At 35.0% G+C, this 20,378-nt stretch overlaps 1 protein-coding gene across 8 annotated transcripts in view; it reads right to left on the minus strand.

Annotated features, from left to right (window-relative positions):
• Positions 1 to 419: 419 nt before the first annotated feature.
• SGCE (sarcoglycan epsilon) overlaps positions 420 to 20,378 on the minus strand; it is a 69,163-nt gene continuing 49,204 nt past the window's right edge. For 2 of the 8 annotated variants that reach the window (XM_026003780.2, XM_026003775.2), the window contains 7 exons: positions 18,078 to 18,240; positions 15,484 to 15,695; positions 14,532 to 14,558; positions 13,614 to 13,802; positions 3,545 to 3,588; positions 2,631 to 2,665; positions 420 to 712 (listed from right to left, as the gene is read on the minus strand). In XM_026003780.2, coding sequence (XP_025859565.1) covers positions 662 to 712; positions 2,631 to 2,665; positions 3,545 to 3,588; positions 13,614 to 13,802; positions 14,532 to 14,558; positions 15,484 to 15,695; positions 18,078 to 18,240 — 721 coding nt within the window. In that variant the 3' untranslated portion in view covers positions 420 to 661. Of the gene's footprint in view, positions 713 to 2,630; positions 2,666 to 3,544; positions 3,589 to 13,613; positions 13,803 to 14,161; positions 14,236 to 14,531; positions 14,559 to 15,483; positions 15,696 to 18,077; positions 18,241 to 20,378 lie in introns of all 8 variants that reach the window. The other 6 variants (XM_026003781.2, XM_026003776.2, XM_072764291.1 and 3 more) reach the window with 4 other exon arrangements.

The following is a 20,378-nucleotide window of genomic DNA, read 5'->3' on the forward strand; positions in this document are numbered from 1 at the left end:
GAGTCCCGGGATCGAGCCCCACGTCGGGCTCCCAGCATGGAGCCTGCTTCTCCCTCTGCCTGTGTTTCTGCCTCTCTCTCTATGTCTATGATGAATAAATAAATAAAATCTTTAAAACAAGTAATTATGCAGCCTGAGCCATCCTTCATAAACTAGGTATCATCAGATCCATAAGCCATAAAACACTCCAAGAAGTAGTATATAAAAGAACAGATTAAAACATGCCATAAGGATCACAGTATTATTTAAATGGATTATTCACCTCCAACACAGAGAGTAGACATTTTCCATATTTATAGAGCGTGCTTACTGAAATCTTACTGAATAAAGAATGACCACATGAGCCTGTTCCTAGCAACAGAAGATTCCTACTATAGAGAAAGCAATCAAATATTTTCTGAAATAAATTTCACCCGATATTAAGCTTCATTAATAATATTTATTTTAAAGGTCCCTTTTTATTGTAACAAATATAAAGTCATCAATGTTTTACAAATTGTCAAAAATGCTTTAAGTACAAAAAAAATACATTAGTAAAATGAAAGTTACACAGTGTTATTTGCTACATACTTAATACTGTCAACATGCACACCATATGCCAGAAAAGCTCATGCATTATTGGAAAAGAGAAGAAATTAGATACAACACCTATGCTGTCTGATTACAAATTCATTGCTTCGGTCAATTTCCTTTCTTCAGGGATACCATTTACCTGCAGTGTGGAAGAATGAATATAGGCATGACTTAGGGCATGGACACTTTTAGATTTTGAGCAAAACAAAGAATGACAAGGAGCAATTTTCTATCTTCTTATTGTACTCTAAAAATAATTATGTTGACATTATTTCTCTGCACTTTGTTTTTTGTTTTTTTAAAAAGGAAAAATTCTAAATTGGTCCTCTCCTTCTTGGGCCAAAGCCGTAATGGTTTGTACTTCTCAGAAGGAATGGTCTAAAAATTCTTCCCACAATAAACAAAAAGAATGAGGTTGACTGCGGGATGTATGACTGTACCTTTTAATCGTGGCTTTTTAGAAAATACCGTGTAGGTTGGAAGGGCAAAGAAAATGAGAAAACCTGAAGGGGCATCAAACCGAATGGCTTGGGCCTCGTCCAAAAGCCAGTGCTATTGTCAGCTTGTAACTGCTCTATTATCTCAGCTAGCGCTTAAGTCCAGGATTACAACACTGGCAGCTAGTTTGTATCTTAAACTTTTGGTGATCATTAAAAAATAAATAAAATAAAATCACTAACTCAATAGAACAAACTTCAAAATATACTCTTCCCTGACAAATTCCATATAAGTAGCTACAAATAAAATTACTTGGTATCCAAGAGACAAACCTTGTGCTTAAATTATCTTCATAAAAAAAACAACAACAACAACTGTGACCTTGCACAGTGGCTTGAGGTGCTTGGAAAAGGCAAATTATTATTTCATGATAATCATGCACAAGTGTGGTTGCCTCTTTGTGGTCCTGGGAAGACCAGGAAGGAGTGACCAAAAAGCTGTTGTAGCCGTGAAAATACATAAATAGCACTAAATCCATGGATGCGTATACATAGCAAAATAATCGAGAAACTGAGAAACAAACTACTTTTTTCATTCAAACAGAATGGGAATTAGGAATGTAACCTGCCCATTCAGCTCTTCTCTCCAGGAGGCATAACTCTATTTGGTTGTACATTTATCAGAGGCAGAAACACGACAATCTATCATAATTATAAAAATGCTAGGGTGGTCTCTCTCCCTTTAGCACTTAGATACTTCGGGAACTCATCGAAAACAACAGTGACAAGAAGAAAACAACCAAGAGGAGATAGTGCACTTTAGTCAATAATGTGCTCCAAATTACAGAAAAATATAAGAAAACAAGGAGGTAATAGGCTATCGTATCAACTAAAAAAGGAGATCAAAGCTTCCTTGACTCAAACAAAATGCCTGCTCCCCAAAATCTGTTTTAGAAAAATAATCTAGAAAATTGAGTTGAACAACCTAAAATTCCCCTAGGGAAATTCTTTGGCTCTTATCCCATTTGCTCAGGCATAAATTGTCCTTGTAGTTGAAAATGCTGCCTATTACTAAAAACTAGCACACTAACAAGTCTACTTGCTGAAAATCTATACCACTATCAAATATGTCTCTCTAATATCATCTACTCAGGCTTATTTCCTCTAATGGGGGGATAAATAAAATCTGGATTTTGAAAACACAAATTATTCACTGTTTTGCTAGAAACTGTCATCTCCTACTCACTCTTTCCATGAAATAGTTAAGAATCAGAGGAAAGGCATATTAGAAGAATTATAACTTTATGAATTTAATGAGGGAAATGCAGAAATATTCCTATAAAATTTTTCCTCTTAAAAAAAGAAAAAAGCCATGCAATTAGTGGTTAACAGGGATTTGTTTTTGTCTTTGCTCTTTAGGTAACAGATATTTATAACAAAGTTTGTTCCTTCATCAATCTCCTGAATGCTTACACAGTAGCACCACCACATCAATATATTGAACACCCTTGTTGAAACACGTTAGCATTTAATTAAAACAAGTGATCAAAACTATGGGGGGAAATTCTGATAAACATTATCGCATAATTAAAATCTGATGAACAACTTCATTATACTTGCCTCAAATCTTTGAAAAGTTGTCAAACGAAAATCTCCTTAAATTCCCGAAAGCAGTAATAGAGAAAATAATTTTTGAATGGAAACATCCAATAAATTTCTATATGTGCGCAAGGTTTTTAAGAGACTTACTTAATAGCTTCCCTACTACAATACCACTATTCATACTCAGAATTCCACATCCAACTTACATTTTTAAAACTTCTCTTGCTTTTCCAAGAGAGCCACAAAAGGCATTACTGGTTGCCTGGCAATTAGAACTAGGAATCAACCACTAATTAGAAGACAATCATGAATAAGTTATCTACTTGGTACCGAGATGAATGAAATAATTGGCTGTGGAAATTTTTTAGGGACACTTGAAAGAAATAAACTTGAAGAAAGCAAGTCTTAGGGAAATAGAATAGTCAAGGGAGAATCATCCGCCATCTTGTTGTCACTGGTCATATTATAACAGCTTTTTAAAGTGGCATTAAAACCAGGCCAACCATTTCTCATTTATCCCCCCGAAGCCTCAGTGATTAGTCACAATGGTTTCCTTTTGTAAGAGTCAGTTTCAAGCTGCTCACTTACTGAGACAAATCCTGGATGGGTCCAAGCTAAGAATCTTTCATACCAAGGGGAAAAACAGGGAGCTTCGCTAAAGGAAGGGGATTTTATTCAGTCTTCCTTAATTAGACAGGACCTCCATGGATGCTTTTGCTCTAAGATCCTTTACCCTATGTTTATCACTCTGATGCCAATCTATCCAATAATCTAAGCTATTATTCTGAGGTTCTAACTCTGATTAAGGAATGACACAACTGTTTTGCCTTACTTGATGAAGTAAAAAGTTTCATCAATTATATGGTACTACAATTATCGTTCAGTCTGTTAGCTTCATACATCAATATATCAACATTACTTTTAGGACTTACCTGTAGTCTGCTGTTGGGGAATCTGAGTCTGATGTGGCAAGTTCCTAGAAATGATTGACATTTTTGAGTAAAACTTTGTTTACACACATACAGACAGTAGACATACTAGGATGAAAAATTTTATAGCTAAATAGATCCCCAGAAATCATCTAAGCTAGCAAACTCCCATGAGTTTATGGATGGGAAACCTGAGGTCTGACGAAGAGGAATTATATAATATTTGATAACATTCATAAAGCTCCACTAAATGCTGTGCTCTACCTCATAACAACCTACGAGGTAAGTATTATTTTTCCCAACTTACAGACAAAGAAATACCCTTAGAGGTCTGAGCTACATAGCTAAGAAGTGGTGGATAAAGATGTGAACCCAGGGACTCCAAGGCTTGCACTTGTCACTTGTACACTTTCAGACCCAGGTCTAGAACATCTGTACATGCTCACACGCTCTCACAGAACAACATACATACCCATCTTTATTTATTATGCCAAAGCTATGCTCCTCTATCCCTGTGCAGGAAATGACACTGGCTATCCACTCAACTGTACTAGTCACAATATAGATGTCAGCAATGACCTCTCCCCTCCTTCAGTTCCCACATCCCAATCTTGGGAACTCTTGACAATTTTCCTCAATATCTCTCTGAATCTGTCTTCTTTTTGACCTGTGTTGCTAACTTGGTTGAAGCCATCACTATTTCTCACTTGGAACTTTGCAACTAAGCTGAATTGTTTCCTTAGTCCCACTCTTGCTCCCTCACAATCCATTGCACACATTGCTGTCAGATGATCTTCTAAGACACAATTCTGATTAAGTCATTTAAACACACATCATTATTTCCTTATGCCTACTTGCAAATTAAGTTTCAAGTTTCTTAGTGTGGGCCCAGAAGACCATCAATATATCTGGTCCCGACATGGAGCATCCCCTGACTGCCTGAAATAGAGCCACCGCCACCATGGCCACAGCCATCTTTTGACCCAACCAGTTCCCGTTTGTCCTTGCAAACTGAACTTAAAATTTGTTACAATGGACACAAGTTACTCTTATAATCTAAAACTATCCCACAAGCAATGGGTCAAAAATTTTAACCCATTACTTGTTTTAATTAAAAAATATCTCAAGTACCACATGTTCTACGCCTCCTCACTCTCCAAGCACTGCTTCTCCATTAGGTTACCATTTAGTATGGTTTCATACACATGCTGATTGTTGTCATATTTCTCATCACATAATGTTTATTGGTCCCAAATGCCCTACCAGCAAGAACCTCTTATTTTGTTTAGTACCCCCAACACTAAGCATGCAATAAATAATTTTTGAATGAATATGTGCAGAAGGATACTTAGAAAGATTCACATAAAATACACATATTTATTAACATTCATATTCATTTATTTTCATATTTTGATATTAAAATTTGCAAAAATATACAATTTAGAATCTGTGTGGAATAAATTCCCTTGTTGCAGAGTAGAGCTAGATCCAAACCAGGAGTTTTCAGTTTTTTTTTTGTTTCTCTTCAGCAATGGAATTCCTTTTAATTGAAATCCTAAGCAGAACTTTTGATGTACAAAAGAGATAAATGTGAGGTTGCCTGGGTTGAAACAAGGGAGCCAGGAATTCCACCTGCTTTGTTTCTTTTGCCCCACATGCTGGCCCCTAAGGCATTTCTAAGAAACTTCCAAAAAACAGAGTTTGAAAATCATTGATCTGAATCATTTCAGCCAGGCAAATATTATGTTCCAAATAAAACGATCTTAAGTGGAAAGCTATATATGCTAAATACTACTTAAGCTCCTAAATTAATCTATAGAAATGTTAATGACTTCGAGTAATTCTTTAAAGTTTTCAGCTCCATTTTAAATATATTGTTAGGGAAATAAAATCAATTCTAATTCAATTCGAGAATGTTACTTAATAATTCATCCAATAATTATATTCTTGTTTGCTATTACCTATCAACTCTACTTATCCTTGTGTGGCCTCATGGAGTATTTTATTTGCTTGTTTATTCTTTCAGTATATCACACAATGTATTTATACTGGTTTTGATCATAGAAGTAAAAAGATAAATTTATAAACCACAGAGAAAATAAGTTCTAGATTTAAGGATGGGAAAACAAACATCTTTACTATAGAAGTCAAAAAGCAATTTCATGTGCCTTTGAGAGGGGGATATGAGTCTTAACTTCTCAGGTACAACTAATTGGGCCTATATGTTCTACATCAGAAGCTATTCGAGCACACCTTATACACATACACACTTCATTTCCTATCACCTCTAGCTCTACCTAGCCTATTAATGAATTAAATCAATATGCTTTGACAAAACAAAAATACTGAAGATGACAAGAAAAGCCTTTCAAAAGCCCTAAATCAAGGATGCCCCAAATTCAAAATCAATATTTGGCTGAAGTAGTTGGAACTCCCTTATTCCTGTTAGCCAGTCCAACTTACCCTTTGGTGGAACAAAGTTTGAAAACCATTGATCAAAGTCCATCTCCACCCTGTCATTTCTTCTCTAGCTCCTGATTTTTTCCTCTTACACTACTGAACTGTGTAAATAGTAATGGGCTTGGCTAGGTTTGAGGAGAAATGGTTGGTTGAGAAAGTGCCATACGCAGAAGGTAGCAAGAAATCCAGAGATCTCTTGAGAAAGCAATGGTGTTACTTTGGTTTATGGATTTAAAAATACCTGCAGTGCATGTCCCAATTGGTTCGGTCTGAACGATGTACATGCATTACACGCAATCTCAACTGAAATATAGATGAGTTATATAAGAGTGCTTATATGTGCAAACAGGTACTCAACAAGAAATCTGTGGAGATAGAGCATCCCCCGCATCTCCAGGGTGGGCACACCTGACTCTAGTGGGTGCCCAAACCTGTGACTGCATGTGAGCCTATGAATGTCAGAGTGTTCAAATATCCCTGATGGGCATACTTGAAGTGTGAATTCCATTTAAGAGTTGAAGGGAGGTACCTCATAAGAGCACTGCTTCAGGCATACTGGAGAAATTGCTATGAGTAACCAACTCTACTACAGTCAAGCAGACCAGACAGTGAGGAAATAGAAGCATTTCCATCTTTGGTGAAAGCACACCACTGAAGGCAATTACACAAGGGAGCGGGGCTGACTTCAAATAGAAGTCCAATAATCCTTCAAAGAAAGGACCTCTATAAAGTCATAAAACTATTTAGAATAATTATGTTATTAATGTACTAATGGAAAGATTATTATGTGTATGTAAACTGCATTACATAGAAAAAAGATTTAAGAAAACTGGAGTTCCCTAAATTATTAGCATTAATTATTTCCTAATTTTACTACCATTAATTACATGCATTTAAATAGAAAATTATGTAAATTAGCCATTGCACAAACTTTATTCTTTAAGGAAGCAAAGGTAATAATGTGCAAATTAATAAATAAGTGATTTGGGGGGAGGACACAATTATTTATTATTTGTACAACCATTTTAAGGTAATTTGACATTCTTGGATATCCTGTAGAATAAATCTATGAGTTAGGTTGATGATTATCAATGCATTATATTCCTACTTGCTTGAAGACTCAAAAGCAAAGAAAGGTTAAATGATGTGCATTAAGACACCGAATCTGTGCCACATTTGAAAATAAATGACATTAGTTTGGCTATATAGAATAAATTACATTAGTTTGGCCTTATAGAATACAAAACACTTTTCTTTAAGATTAGTATGGAGCTATTTAACAATAAGTAATATATTTAACAATAGTAGTATATGTTTGGAATTTCCCAATTACTTCAGCAAAATTGATGTTGCCTAACCCTTGAATTTTCTATAATTTTTTTTCCATCAAAAATGCTGATTTGAACCCCTTACCACTTTTACTAAAGAACCAGGCCGTTATTTGGATTAAGGAAGGAAGGACACAAAGAAATTGGAAATGTCACTGTAACTTTTAATTTCAAAGCCTAATTTTAACCCAAATCAATGTAGAACATGCATGGAACATAAATGAGAAAGGAGATATTCATTTATGTCTTTTAGGTATTTTTCTCCTGTTTGCATAAAGCCAAAAGCAAATCTACCACAGCTTTAAACTGAAGCAGTACAAACGTATAGAACCAAAGTCCAACAAAGAGATACTGCATCCTTGCTGAATTAAAAAAAAAAAAAAAAAAGATTTGGCTTCGAAATATCCTTGGCTGCTTGACACTTCTAGTCAACAGGAAACCATTACCTTGGTCCCCTAAAACATTCTCTTCCACTGATATTAACTTTCATTGAAACCTAATTTTTTATTTATGAAATTATACCATAGTTAGTTCTCATTATTACCAAGGGGAAGACAAATGGAAAAATACTTTAGACAAAAGCTAAAATGATTAGTTCGTATATCTTTAATTAGAAGACTGAATTCTAGTTTTATATTCATTAATTTATAAAAGATTAAGCACGACCTACCTCCTGTTTTGAGGGAGACTCAATTACTCTGGATTAGATATTATGTTTAGTATAATGAATAAGGAAAATTTTCATATAGATAATTAAAATCATTCTAAAAATGTTTGGGTAGTTTCCCCTATTATTCATTACATAAAATCTTCTATTAAGATGCCTCTCACTCTGGGAAAATCGATTGATACTGATGTTGGTATGAGAAAAGAGTAATAAGGAAGCAGATCTACCCCCAAAAGAAACACATAATACATTACAAATTTTAGAATAAATTCTATTTTAGAGAATTGAATATCTGAAGTCCTCCAGCAATGTCTCCCATAAAAGTGCAAAATTAAAGTTTCCCTGTAGTTTTTAGTTTTTTGAGGTTCAGCATTTCTCTAGCTCATTTAGGACTAATCAGTACTCATCTCTCACTTCTCTACACCATTTTTCTCAGGCAGCTGAAGGAGGTGTGAAAAGTCTTGAAGCTGGTAAGTATAAACCCACAAATCGTCCCAACACTCTAGATCAAGCACCTGGACTGCTCCCCTTTCACATTTTTCTTTTGTACATACCTCTTAGGGAGGAATAAGGAGAAACTGTTCCCCCTTTTAGAACTCTAAGTGGAAGGGTGTAAATAACAACATCGTCCCCACCTCTACCCCCAAAAGAAATACCAAGGTGGCTCTTCCAAAACCTGAAACCTAGTTCCTTTAATTATTTTATTCAGGAATTCTCAATCCTTTTTCCTGATCCACCTAACTCACAATATCCAGCAGATTCCAAATCCACAGAATGATAGCTCTGGGATCTGCATTGTAGAAGCTACTCAGGTGACTGTGATCTGCAACTTTGGACAGAACCAGGCTAGCCTCTCTCTCTCAACATACCTTTTAGGACCTAAAATGCTATAATTTGGAGTTTGATTTTCTGCATGTAAATCATATCAAAGGTTTGTTTTCAAGGTACATCAGTCAATCTGTAATATATTTTAAGTTAAATCTTTGGTCAAAAACATAACCCTAATCACAATGATGACTCTTTGGACAAAGCAAATTTACTTGTAGGAATTACTTTATGGGCACCTTGGTAGCTCAGTCGGTTAAGCATCCAACTCGATTTCTACTCAGGTCATGATCTGAGAAGGTTGTGAGATGGAGTCCTGCTGGGTGTGGAATCTGCTTAAAATTCTCTTTCCCTCTTCCTCTGCCTCTCCCTCCCCCACCCCCCCACCAATTGTGTGTACTATAAATAAATAAATAAATAAATAAATAAATAAATAAATTATAAAAAGGAATTATTCTATAATGTAATCTCCAGCAATGATTGGTAATAAGGGGACAGGACCTAAAGAGACAAGTTTTTCTTATTGTTAATGGTAACATGTATTCACTGAACTGCAAAGATCACTGATTAAGTACAGATGCAAAAAGTCTGACTGTATTAGGGGGCAGGGAACATTCTACAGAATGTGTGACTACTACTCTTCAAGACTGTCAAGGTCATGGGAACTGAGGAAGGTCTAAAAATCTGCCCAGATCAGAGGAAAGAGACATGCCTCGACAGAGTGTCCCCGACAGAGTCCTGGAACAGAAGAAGGACATTAGGGGGAAAAAACTATAAAATCCGGGGCACCTGTGTGGCACAGTCAGCTAAACATCTGACTCTTGGTTTTGGCTCAGGTTATGATATCAGGGTCCTGGGATCAAGCCTGCATCAGGCTCTACATTCTGCACGGAGTCTGCTTGAGAGTCTCTCCCTCTCTCTCTCATTCTCTGCCCCTCCCACTCATGCTGTCTCTCCCTCCCTCTCTCTCAAACAAATAAAATCTTTAAAAATAAAACTAATGAAATCTCAAATTATTAAATTAAATTTAAAAAATCTGAAGTCTGCTTAATAGTAAAGCACCAATGCTATTTTCTTAGTTGTGACCAATGTACTATGGGGAAACTGGGTAAGGGATCTCTGGAAACTCTCTGTGTTATCTTTACAACGTTCTGAACCTTGAAAATCATTCCAAAATAAAACAGTTATTAACAAATACATTAGCAAAGATCAAGCTAAACTGACCCTACATTTCTATATTATGTGATTGTTTTAACAGCCTTTGATACTGTCTCTTTACCCTGGAATGTAGAAATGAAATACAAAATGAAATCGTCCTTTCTGAGCTTGCTCCAACTCCTACTCTCTCTGCAGCTTCCCTTGCCACTACCTGCTCCATCCCTTGCCTGTAACCTGGATCAGAGATCCTTCTGAGTTCAATGGCTACATTATCTTTGACTTGAATCAAGATAGGCAAATAATCTAATCTCAGCTTTAACCTAATTTAGCTTTATCTCTTATCCATGTCTCAATTTTATCATCCACAAATGATCAGACATTTCTTTTACTGTCTACTGCATGGTACCAGTGTGTAGCCCTGTGAAGCACTATACCAAAAAAGAAAATATTACTGTGAAACTGACAAATAATGGTGGCAGCCCCTTGTCATAGAACTGTTATGAGTTCTCTACCTGGCGTTGTTAGAAGTTTCTCTAGACCTTCTAGACTGACTTCTTTAAAAGACCCAGGCAAATTTCCACACAGCTCTTAAGGAAAGCTTTGAATGTTCTTGAGTCTCACTTAGAAGCCAAAGTCCACTTTCAGCCATGTCCTTATGCTTGAATATTTCCAGTGTCAAGTCTGAAGAATAAACATGAAATCCTATAGCTAGCCAAATTATATATGAATGACAAAATCGGTAGGGTTAGGATGAATATCGGAAAATGAAATGCGTGCCCTTTTAGGAAGGGTTAATTAACAAACACCAGGCAGCATTCGCCAAGCATGGACTTGGTTATCAAGTACTGTAATGCCTCATCAAATAGAGTATCTCATTTTAATGTGGAGAATTCAATTCAATCCAAATGACCAAAATACATATGCATGCACTTGGTGCTGAAATAAAACTTTAAAAAATAGGGCCATGCTTTTAAGGTAAGAGTAAAAGATGAATTTGCGTAAAGGACAGCTGTGACGAACCTGATACAATGAATCTCCCTATTATCTGGCATGTTGGAAAATGAGGTTAATCACATATTCTGGCTTATAGGGAGTTACCATAGAGACAGTGCACATATTATCCATTTCCAAGAATAAAAGAAAGATAATATACACTCAACACTGAAACTACACCGAATGTAATTTAATTTCCCTCTGATGAGTCAGACGTACTTGACGAACTCGCAGTGCCTCAGAATAATCATTGTGCACATCATCAATTATCTATCTACCCTATTTATATAGAAGTGCTAGTTAATGGAGTTTTTCCATTAGCAGAAATCTGAATAATGTGAAGGTTTTCTGGACTTAAAAATACATATATGGTCAAATTGTCACAAGTTCAATAGAATAACCTATTGCATTTGCAAATAGAGAGATCTGATCAACATAATGACAGCTGATGGGGTGATGGAAGGACCAGGAAGATGTATTTCATTGTAAACTAAATAGAAAATTTTGTTGTGTTTATAATAGGGGTAGAAACACTGCAAAACTCTAACCACAGAAAATCAAAATAATTTTTAAGGAGCTACTTATTCTCAACATACATGATATGGTCAGAAAGCATCTCTAAATGACATAGCTTTTCTCTCTTCCTTCAATTTCCCTAGCAACAGAGTTTTATGGATTTACAAAGATATTTAAGCTCCCCTACTCATTATAATGACTATTTCTCTATTCCAAAATTTGATAGCATTGTTATTTTGTCAACAGAAGCATTTCTTGGACTGTGTTCTTTGAAGGGTTACCTCTTCTGGCCTATTTCCATAGATTCATGAAGCATATCAATACACTCAAGGCCTCTGAGAACTCTTGTAGTTTTAAAACAAACAAACAAAAAAACTGTTTCTCAAGTGTATTTGACAATTTCGCTTTTGAGAATATATATCAACATTTGAAGAATATATACCCATATTTCACTAGCACTCTTGGGTAGCCTTAAAAGATTTAAAAATTCTTTCCATTTGGAAATGAATGGTAAGGCTGTTCATATTTTCATCTAAAAAAAGTATGAGAGATTGTTAAATCACGAGCTACTATAATATTCTTGAAATATACTAATTTTTTTCATCTGTATCTAATACTGGTGAAGTAAGTTTTTTAGGATGTCCCACTAACCATCAGAGAACAAAGAAATCTATCCTTTCCATTGCATAAAACTAAATTTTGTGTGACTTCAATATTCACATCCCTGGGCTGCCTGGGTGGCTCAGTGGTTGAGCAGTTGCCTTTGGCACACGTTGTGATCCTGGGGTCCTGGGATCGAGTCCTGTATCAGGTTCACCAAAGGGTGCCTGCTTCTCCCCCTGCCTATGTCTCTGCCTCTCTCTGTGTGTTTCTCATGAATAAATAAATAAAATCTTAAAAAAAAATTCACATCCTTGATCAAATGTTTCCAAAACTCAAAATTTTAAATGTATGCAATTTTCTCCACTGTCAATCAGACTTCAATTACTTATACATACATGCCCACATAAACACATATCTTAGCCTATTCAACAGTAAGCAAATAATGTTAGAAAAGTTTAATACAATATTTTCAGATTTCTGAAGTATTTTGAACAAATTTATTGAGTCTATACTATTCGTATTAATTACTGTTTAATCTCCAAATTACTACATACATTTTGCATGGTTACAAAATAAGCATTTGCAATGGGTAAATTTTGCATCCATTATGGTTCCCAGAGAAATCTTTAATCAGTAAGAGGTTATTATATTATACCCTTTATGTGGTGAGGGTGGGGTGAGGTAGATTTTTCTCTATATCCATCATATTTACAAAAGCAAAGTGAAAAAGAGGAGGATCTCAAAAACAAATCTGTGACTTCCTTGGGAAACTAAATTTATCCCATTTTAACATTTGATTAAAAGAAGAAAAAATAAAGAGCCATGTTCTAAAAAATAAATGACAATTTTACCTACAATTCTTTTATATCAAAATTGAGCTTCTAGGCATATAATGTGGGTTCTCAAAGAGCAACTGGGCAAATTCCTCAACCCTCTGCCTCCCATAGGTAGGCTTCTTCCAGACTTTCTGATCATAGTCCTTCCAATATTACAAAGGTTGGCACTAATAAATTGTATTTATAGTCAAAATTGGAACTACTCATTTTGATATATTAGCAGATCACAAAAAATAACATAAAAACCTTTTATCCTGAGGCACAAAAATTAGATTAAATAGATGTGTGGTAATAACATTAAAAAAATAGGTTAAAAGAACCAAATAATTCTAATAATAGCTCTAAAAAAGAATCAATTTGTTATGGTTTAGGATATGCTTCTCTCTTTCACAATTAACTCATCTTTGAGAACACATGTTAGTTTATTAGCAGTGTCAATATCTTAAATATTAAGGTGAATGTCATCTTGTTTCAATTAGTGAAGAAAAAAAATGCATTTCCTGAAAGTAATCCTTTATGTTTGGGTCAGCACCACCAGGTTGAGATCCACCCTGTCAATGTCCTTTTGGTATTTTCTCTTAGAGTTGTAAACAAACAAAAGCAATAATGAAAAGGTCTAGTCTTTATGGAAATTAAGTAGATATATTCATGCATATTAATAATGACAGGACCACATGGAAACTTACTGCTGTGTTTGCATCAGTGGCATATTCGTGCTCTCATAACTGTCTGTGTGCAGAGGAGGTATGATCTCCCCAGTTACGGGGTGAAACACAGGTAGCGTTGACAGAGGCCATGCTATCTCTCTATTCTTGGACATGTCACGGAGTTCTTTGGTAGATTTCTGAATAGCACTATGATGAACCAGCTGGATGCTAGATGGAAAAGAAATAAAACAACATATATTTAAAATCAAATATTAGCCCAGTGGGTCATCAAATTTGAAAATGTTGTAATTTTTTTTCCTTTTTAAAATAAGACATCATTCCACTTTGGGCACTCTACAAATTATCTCTGAAAAAGATATATTTCACATGCTTTTAACACAGCAAAACTGAACATCGTAAACCAATTTTTAAATAAGTGTGTCTTGCATGAAACTAAGCTATAAAGCATTGTGTTAATATTTCAGCCCTAAGAAACAAACTAGTATTCTATTTAATTTCTACAATTAAGATTAAACTACCATAGCTTTTACATTGTTTCTTCTGATGGGGCATTTATAAATACTCACAGAAGTTTCATTTTATGGTAGGTTATTACTGTAGATTCAGGAAAACGTGTATGAAAGGTCTTTTCATCTGTTCTCTGGTTTATAGAAATGCAGATTGGGAAATCACATCATATAAATGGCAAGTTAATATTCTGAATCTGAAATTTTAGGTTTAATTTTTATCTATGTAATCTTATTTTCAAACCCTTTTTATTTTTAGTCTCTATCCCTCCTAAATATCTATTTAGAAAGCAGCTTTCACATTTATGAAATAAACTATGAAAGATGATGAATGACAAAGTAAAAGCATGACACACATGTATGCAGCATGATAAGCAACTGAGAAGTGAAAAAACATGATAAAGAAAATAACAGGAAAGAAGACACTTACTCTGGTGTTTGCATGTTTCTCTTTTCCCTAGAAACAAAACAAAATTTATGAATTAAATAATAGCATTGATATTTGAAACATTAAGACTATATGCTCATGGGATCTTGCATGATGTGGAAATGCTGACATTGTTACTATTAAATGCAACCAGGCAGCATTTGCCACCAGGTTTATGACATTACTTGGATGAGTACACATACAGAGATGGAATACTGATGAGAAACACACAGAAAAATGGAAAAAAAATGGATATTAAGAATCAAGCTCTTGGAAATAAATTCTATGACATAATGAAATCAAGCTACATGTAAAAATGAAAGAATTTGTTACTTGCTGCTTTATTAATTTTTTATCCTTTGCTTTGTTGCTCTGACTTCCAGATAATCTTGGGAGATTATTTTAATTGACATAGATGTCCTGAAAGTGCTAACTATTCCTGAAGTGAACACTCATTACTCAAATTATACTCATGTCATTAATTTACTCCTAGGTTTATATGTATATATACATATCTTTTAAACATGTAGATTATGTCACCCGTTTGACAGAACAATTTTGAGAAGAATTCTGACCACCACTTCTGATCAAACTAAGACTATTTATTTAAAGTGCAATTACCATATCAATAGATTCCATAGCCTCTGTACAAAATGGCTTATATAACCAAGAGAGCTAGCCTCTGTTATTCTTGGGGCTGTTTTGCCAGCATGAATTTACATCTAGCCTTAATAATTGTTGAATAAAGTAATTATATCTCTAATTTGATTTACTAGACTCAAAACTATTTTAATTCATTTTAAAGGAATAAAGTACTGTAGTTTGACTTGAACACAATTTCAATTAATTTATAAAGTATCTTATGAACCAAATGAAACTTGGCTTTTAATGGAATCTTATATGTTGTTATCCTAGTAGGCTTGATAATTTTTTATTAGTGTTTTAAAGTACTCACACTCCTTCCCGTCGGCAGCACATGATATAAGCAAGTATTAGAAAAAGGACCAGTGCTACTGCCGAGGGCACAGCCAGTGTAATTAGGAAATCCGTGTAATAGTCTCTGCTTTTCAAAGAATCAGAAGGGGGTTTGTACTCTCCACCATCAGGTAAGATCCCCTCTCCTCGAATCACTTCCTGATAGGTGGACACTTGCTTTGTTTTATCGACCTGATACAAAAGAAGACAATTATACATCAAATTAATAGCTGCAAACATTTCGAGTTTAAGACCCAGACATACCAAAACTTTTTTTGACACATTTTTAACAAGGAATCTTTTCTAATTACATTATCATCTTGAACTTGCAATTGTTTATGGGAGCTAGGAAGAAGTAATGAACAAAAATAACAGATTAAAGGGTTTATGTTGGCCTACTTTCTATGCCCTTTCCACAACATACAGACATATGTACATGAATTCATGCATAATAAAGGTGTGTGTCTGTGGGGGCTCTTCACAGTTCCTTCTTTGAAGCAGAAGACTTTCATACTACTATGTACCTTTCTTGTTTCCTAGGGACCAACTTCTAGTGCAGATGCTAACAAACCATGAACTGGCTGACAACCAGGTATGTGGGTGTGGTTTCTAAGGTTAGTGAAAGAGAAAAGAAAAATAAAATGAGAGATAATTTCTAAATGATTATAACCTTGATCTTTCTTTGATCAAGCTGACAGAATTTTGAGGAAAGACAGCCTAAGGAACATGTAACTCATCCAACACTAGAGTTTTACTAAATTCTATTCGAGAATCAAAAAAATGTGCATTTGCACTATATCCATTTACCTCCACATTCACTGAACTGCTTTCACTGAGTTGCATTTAATTATGTTGCAGTTTTTATTGAAGGATGGTATAAAAATAGCCATGTGAAACTTCTCACTACATTTGCCCCCCCACCCTTACCCTCCCGCCAAAATACATTGGGGAGAATGATTTGTGGCATTTCTCAATATATTCTCCAGAAAACAAAACAAAACAAAACAAAACACTTGAAGAATTTTGTCAAGACTACAGTGCTAGTAAAATCTTTACTGTCTGCCAAGGAATTGATGGTCTGCTTCCTTTAAAAAGGAGAATTGAGTAACTGATGAATTTCTTCTCTTGATCATGGACCTATTAGGAAGCTTGTTGTCAAACTTGACCTTGGGCCTATTTTTTTTTTTTAAGTTCAGGTCCTGATCTTCTATTTCTTTTGTATTTTATTTATTACATTTATTGTTTTCACTATTTTATTTAAGCCCCCGATATCTTCTGTGGTAAGATGTGACACATAAGTAAATACACGTAAAATAAAAAATGAAAATCCCCATCTTTCCATTTACAAAATCTCACCACAGAAACTAAAAACTTCAAAACATAGGTCAATTTTTAAAACTTTAGAAATGAGGTAATATTCCTAAACATCAACAACTTTTAGCACAAACACAAGTAAAATGGCGTTGTTAGGGCCCACTGTCTACTGCCTCTGGTTACAGGTACCTACTCAAGTTATGATTGCAGCCATTCAGTCTTTGGCATCCTTGTACGATTACCACCATGACTGAAATATTAAGCTTTGCAAATTCAACATTTATGTATAACACACATAAACCATAGAAGCTTAATAATTTTACTTGATTTAAGAAGACAAAGAAAGAAAATTATTTTCCTAAGACACAGTCCCATAAAAAGGAGAGTCTAGGGCCAAGGGTCACAGGTGCTGAGTGCTGCGACGTGAATACTATGTTCTTCTGTACTGCATCCGGGAAAGTTGCCTGCAGTTGGTTCTCTAAGACATGAAATGACAGTTGTGTTTATGTGTCAATAACTTTGTTCAAATGTCAACTTTAAACTTAGATCTAATTCACTCACCACCAATCATCAAGAGGTGACAGAAGCTAAATCTAAAGGTCACTAAAAAGTAAAACAACTTACCGATCTTCCAGAAAGCAAGATCAAAAAATAATATAAATTTGATAGATGAAGCCTTACCTACATTTTCTTAAGTCTTTTAGCATCCTAATTACAAAGGATATTTAGAAAGAAATAGTTAATATTTATGGGGCCCTGGGTAAGATTCTAATTTTGCTCACTGGAATTTTTTCTTATTCCTTGAACTTTCCCTACAATTTGAAATTTTAGGACACTGACCCGTAGCACCATATTGCTTTATTTTCAGATTTATTATTGTACCCCAGTCTCTCCTTCCAAAGTGGGTAATGGCAGCATATCTGAGACTTTCTCCATATGTCACACTGATTCCATAATCTATCTTGGCTTAGCAGCCACCTGGATGTCCGAGGGTGGGGGGTCATCTGGACCACCTGCCAAGCTAATGCAGCCCCAGCAACTGATCAAGGGTAGACTGAGGACAAAAGTGGAGATACTCTTTTCTAAATGGATGCACTGTCAACAAGCTTGCCAAATCCTTAAAGTCAAGGAAAGTCCATAGCGTTAACAAAGTAAACCCAGGATTTGTTCCTAAAAGCAATTCAGGTTTTAGTCAAATGTTCTCTCCAGCCACATCACTTCTAAGTACATTTACAAAAACACAGTAAAATAAAAACTCACCAATGAGATTTTGCACCAGTCAATGTAAAATTGAGTACGAAATTTTTTATCACATGTTATCACAGGCTCCATTTCTTGACTGCATCTCAATTGATTCTGTGGATTTTCAACTTCTCGTAAACAAGAAGAAAACGGTACATCGGCACCAACCATGACATAAACGCTGCAAAAATGTGAAACTCTCAGGTTATCCTTTGAGAAAATTGGAAACACTGAAAAACAATCTACCCTGAAAGCAGGATTTATCCTTTTGAATTGAGGGATTATCTAGAATCATCCCTAAGGTAGGGGCCTGGGCTTTAAAAGCAGTGATTCATGGAGGAGCTGCCTTCCATTCTTTCCTTTATTTAACCAATATTTACTGAGTGCTTTGGTGTTCCAGACACTCTCTTAATTCTATGTTAATTTCTAAAAAATTTTTTTTCACTCAATTTATTTTAATTCAAAGTAAGCATGTGTCTGACATACCGTGATTACTATGTTTGGTAGATTGTTTACATTTAAAAATTACTCTTAAAGTAAATTATTTAGAAATAACACTATCACCAAACTAATAAATAATTGCAGGTAATAAATCTCACTTGATCTCATTTTAATAAGATTGTGAAATTACATCTCTGGAGGTATGGAGCTTTAGGCACTTAGCTATTTTACCCAAGTTTCTACTGCACAGACTCCTACTGTTAGGTCTCCTACTATACAAGGTCTCTCACTCTTTTATTCAAGAAGTTAATCCAAGAGAAAAACTATTACTTGGTAAGCACAAATTAGGCAAGCAAAATTTATTTTCTTGGTGTATACCTTAGTAATTAGGGGGAAAGAATGCTACTTAATTAGTCAATAAGAGTTTCACACACACACACAAAAAGAGAAGATAGTGATAATAGCATTTAAATAATCTTGAAGCAGCTCAAGAAAAGGGAATCTCATAGGTTTATCAAAAGAGAGAAAACTAGGAATTACTCTAAATAAATATTTATTTTCCTAATGACAATGTTATAGCTACTTATAAAATGAAATAAACCCATCAAAATTCCAGCTCTCTCTTTGTAGAAACTGACAAGCTTACCCTAAAATTTATGGAAATTCAAGGACCCTAAAATAACTGCAAAAAATTCTTGAAAAAGAAAAAGTTGGAAGACTCACAATTGCTGGTTTTAAAACTTACAAAGCAACAGTAATCAAATCAATCAGCAATAGTAATCCAGCATAAGGACAGACATGTAGACCAATGAATAAAATTCAAAGTCTAGGAATAAACTCTTACATTTGGTAAACAAGTGCCAAGAGGGACGCCTGAGTGGCTCAGTGGTTGGGTGTCTGCCTTTGGCTCAGGACGTGATCTTGGAGTCCCAGGATGGAGTCCCACATCAGGCTCCCCAAGAAGAGCCTGCTTCTCCCTCTGCCTGTGTCTCTGCCTCTCTCTCTGTGTGTCTCTTATAAATAAATAAATAAAATCTTTAAAAAAAAAAAAAAGCAAGTGCCAAGATAATTCAATGGAGGAAAGAACAGTTTTTATAACAAATGGTACTGGCACAGTCAGGTATCCACATGCAAAAGAATAAAGCTGGATCCCTACCCCATATCATATAAGAAAATTAACTTAAAATAGAGCAGTGACTTAAATGGAAGACCTAAAACTATTAAACTCTGAGGTAAAAAAAGGAATACATTTGTATGACCTTGTATTAGGCAGTGGTTTCTTAGATATGACACCAAAAGTTCCAGCAAGAACAGAACAAACTAGATAAGTTGGACTTTATCAAAATTAAAAATAGTGTGCTCCAAAGGTCACCATCAAGAAAGTGAAAAGGCAACCCATGAAATGAGAGAAATTAGCTGCAAATCATGTATCTAATAAGGGAATTGTATCTACAATATATAAGGGACTCTTAAACTCAAAAATGAAAAGACAAATAATCCAATTTAAAAACGGAAAGGGTTCTGAATAGACATTTCTCCAAAAAAGTATACAAACATCCAATAAGTGCATGAAATGCCTTGAAATGTCCAAGATCATTAGCCCTCAGCACAAGAGAAATCGAAACTACCATCAAAACCATTGTTTTACCTCCATACGATGGCTATAATAAAAAATCAGACAATAAGAAGTGCCAGTGAGGATGTGGAGAAATTGAAACTTTCCTACTCTGCTGGTGACAATGCAAAATGGTACAACTGCTTTGGAAAGCAGTCTAGAAGTTCCTCAAAAGGTTGAATACAGAGTTACTATATGAACCAGCAATGCTATTCCTAAGTATATACCCTAAGAGAAATGAAAACATGTCTGTTCGAAGACTT

Source organism: Vulpes vulpes, chromosome 7 (assembly GCF_048418805.1).
Source record: "Vulpes vulpes isolate BD-2025 chromosome 7, VulVul3, whole genome shotgun sequence".
Classification (NCBI taxonomy): Eukaryota; Metazoa; Chordata; class Mammalia; order Carnivora; family Canidae; genus Vulpes; species Vulpes vulpes.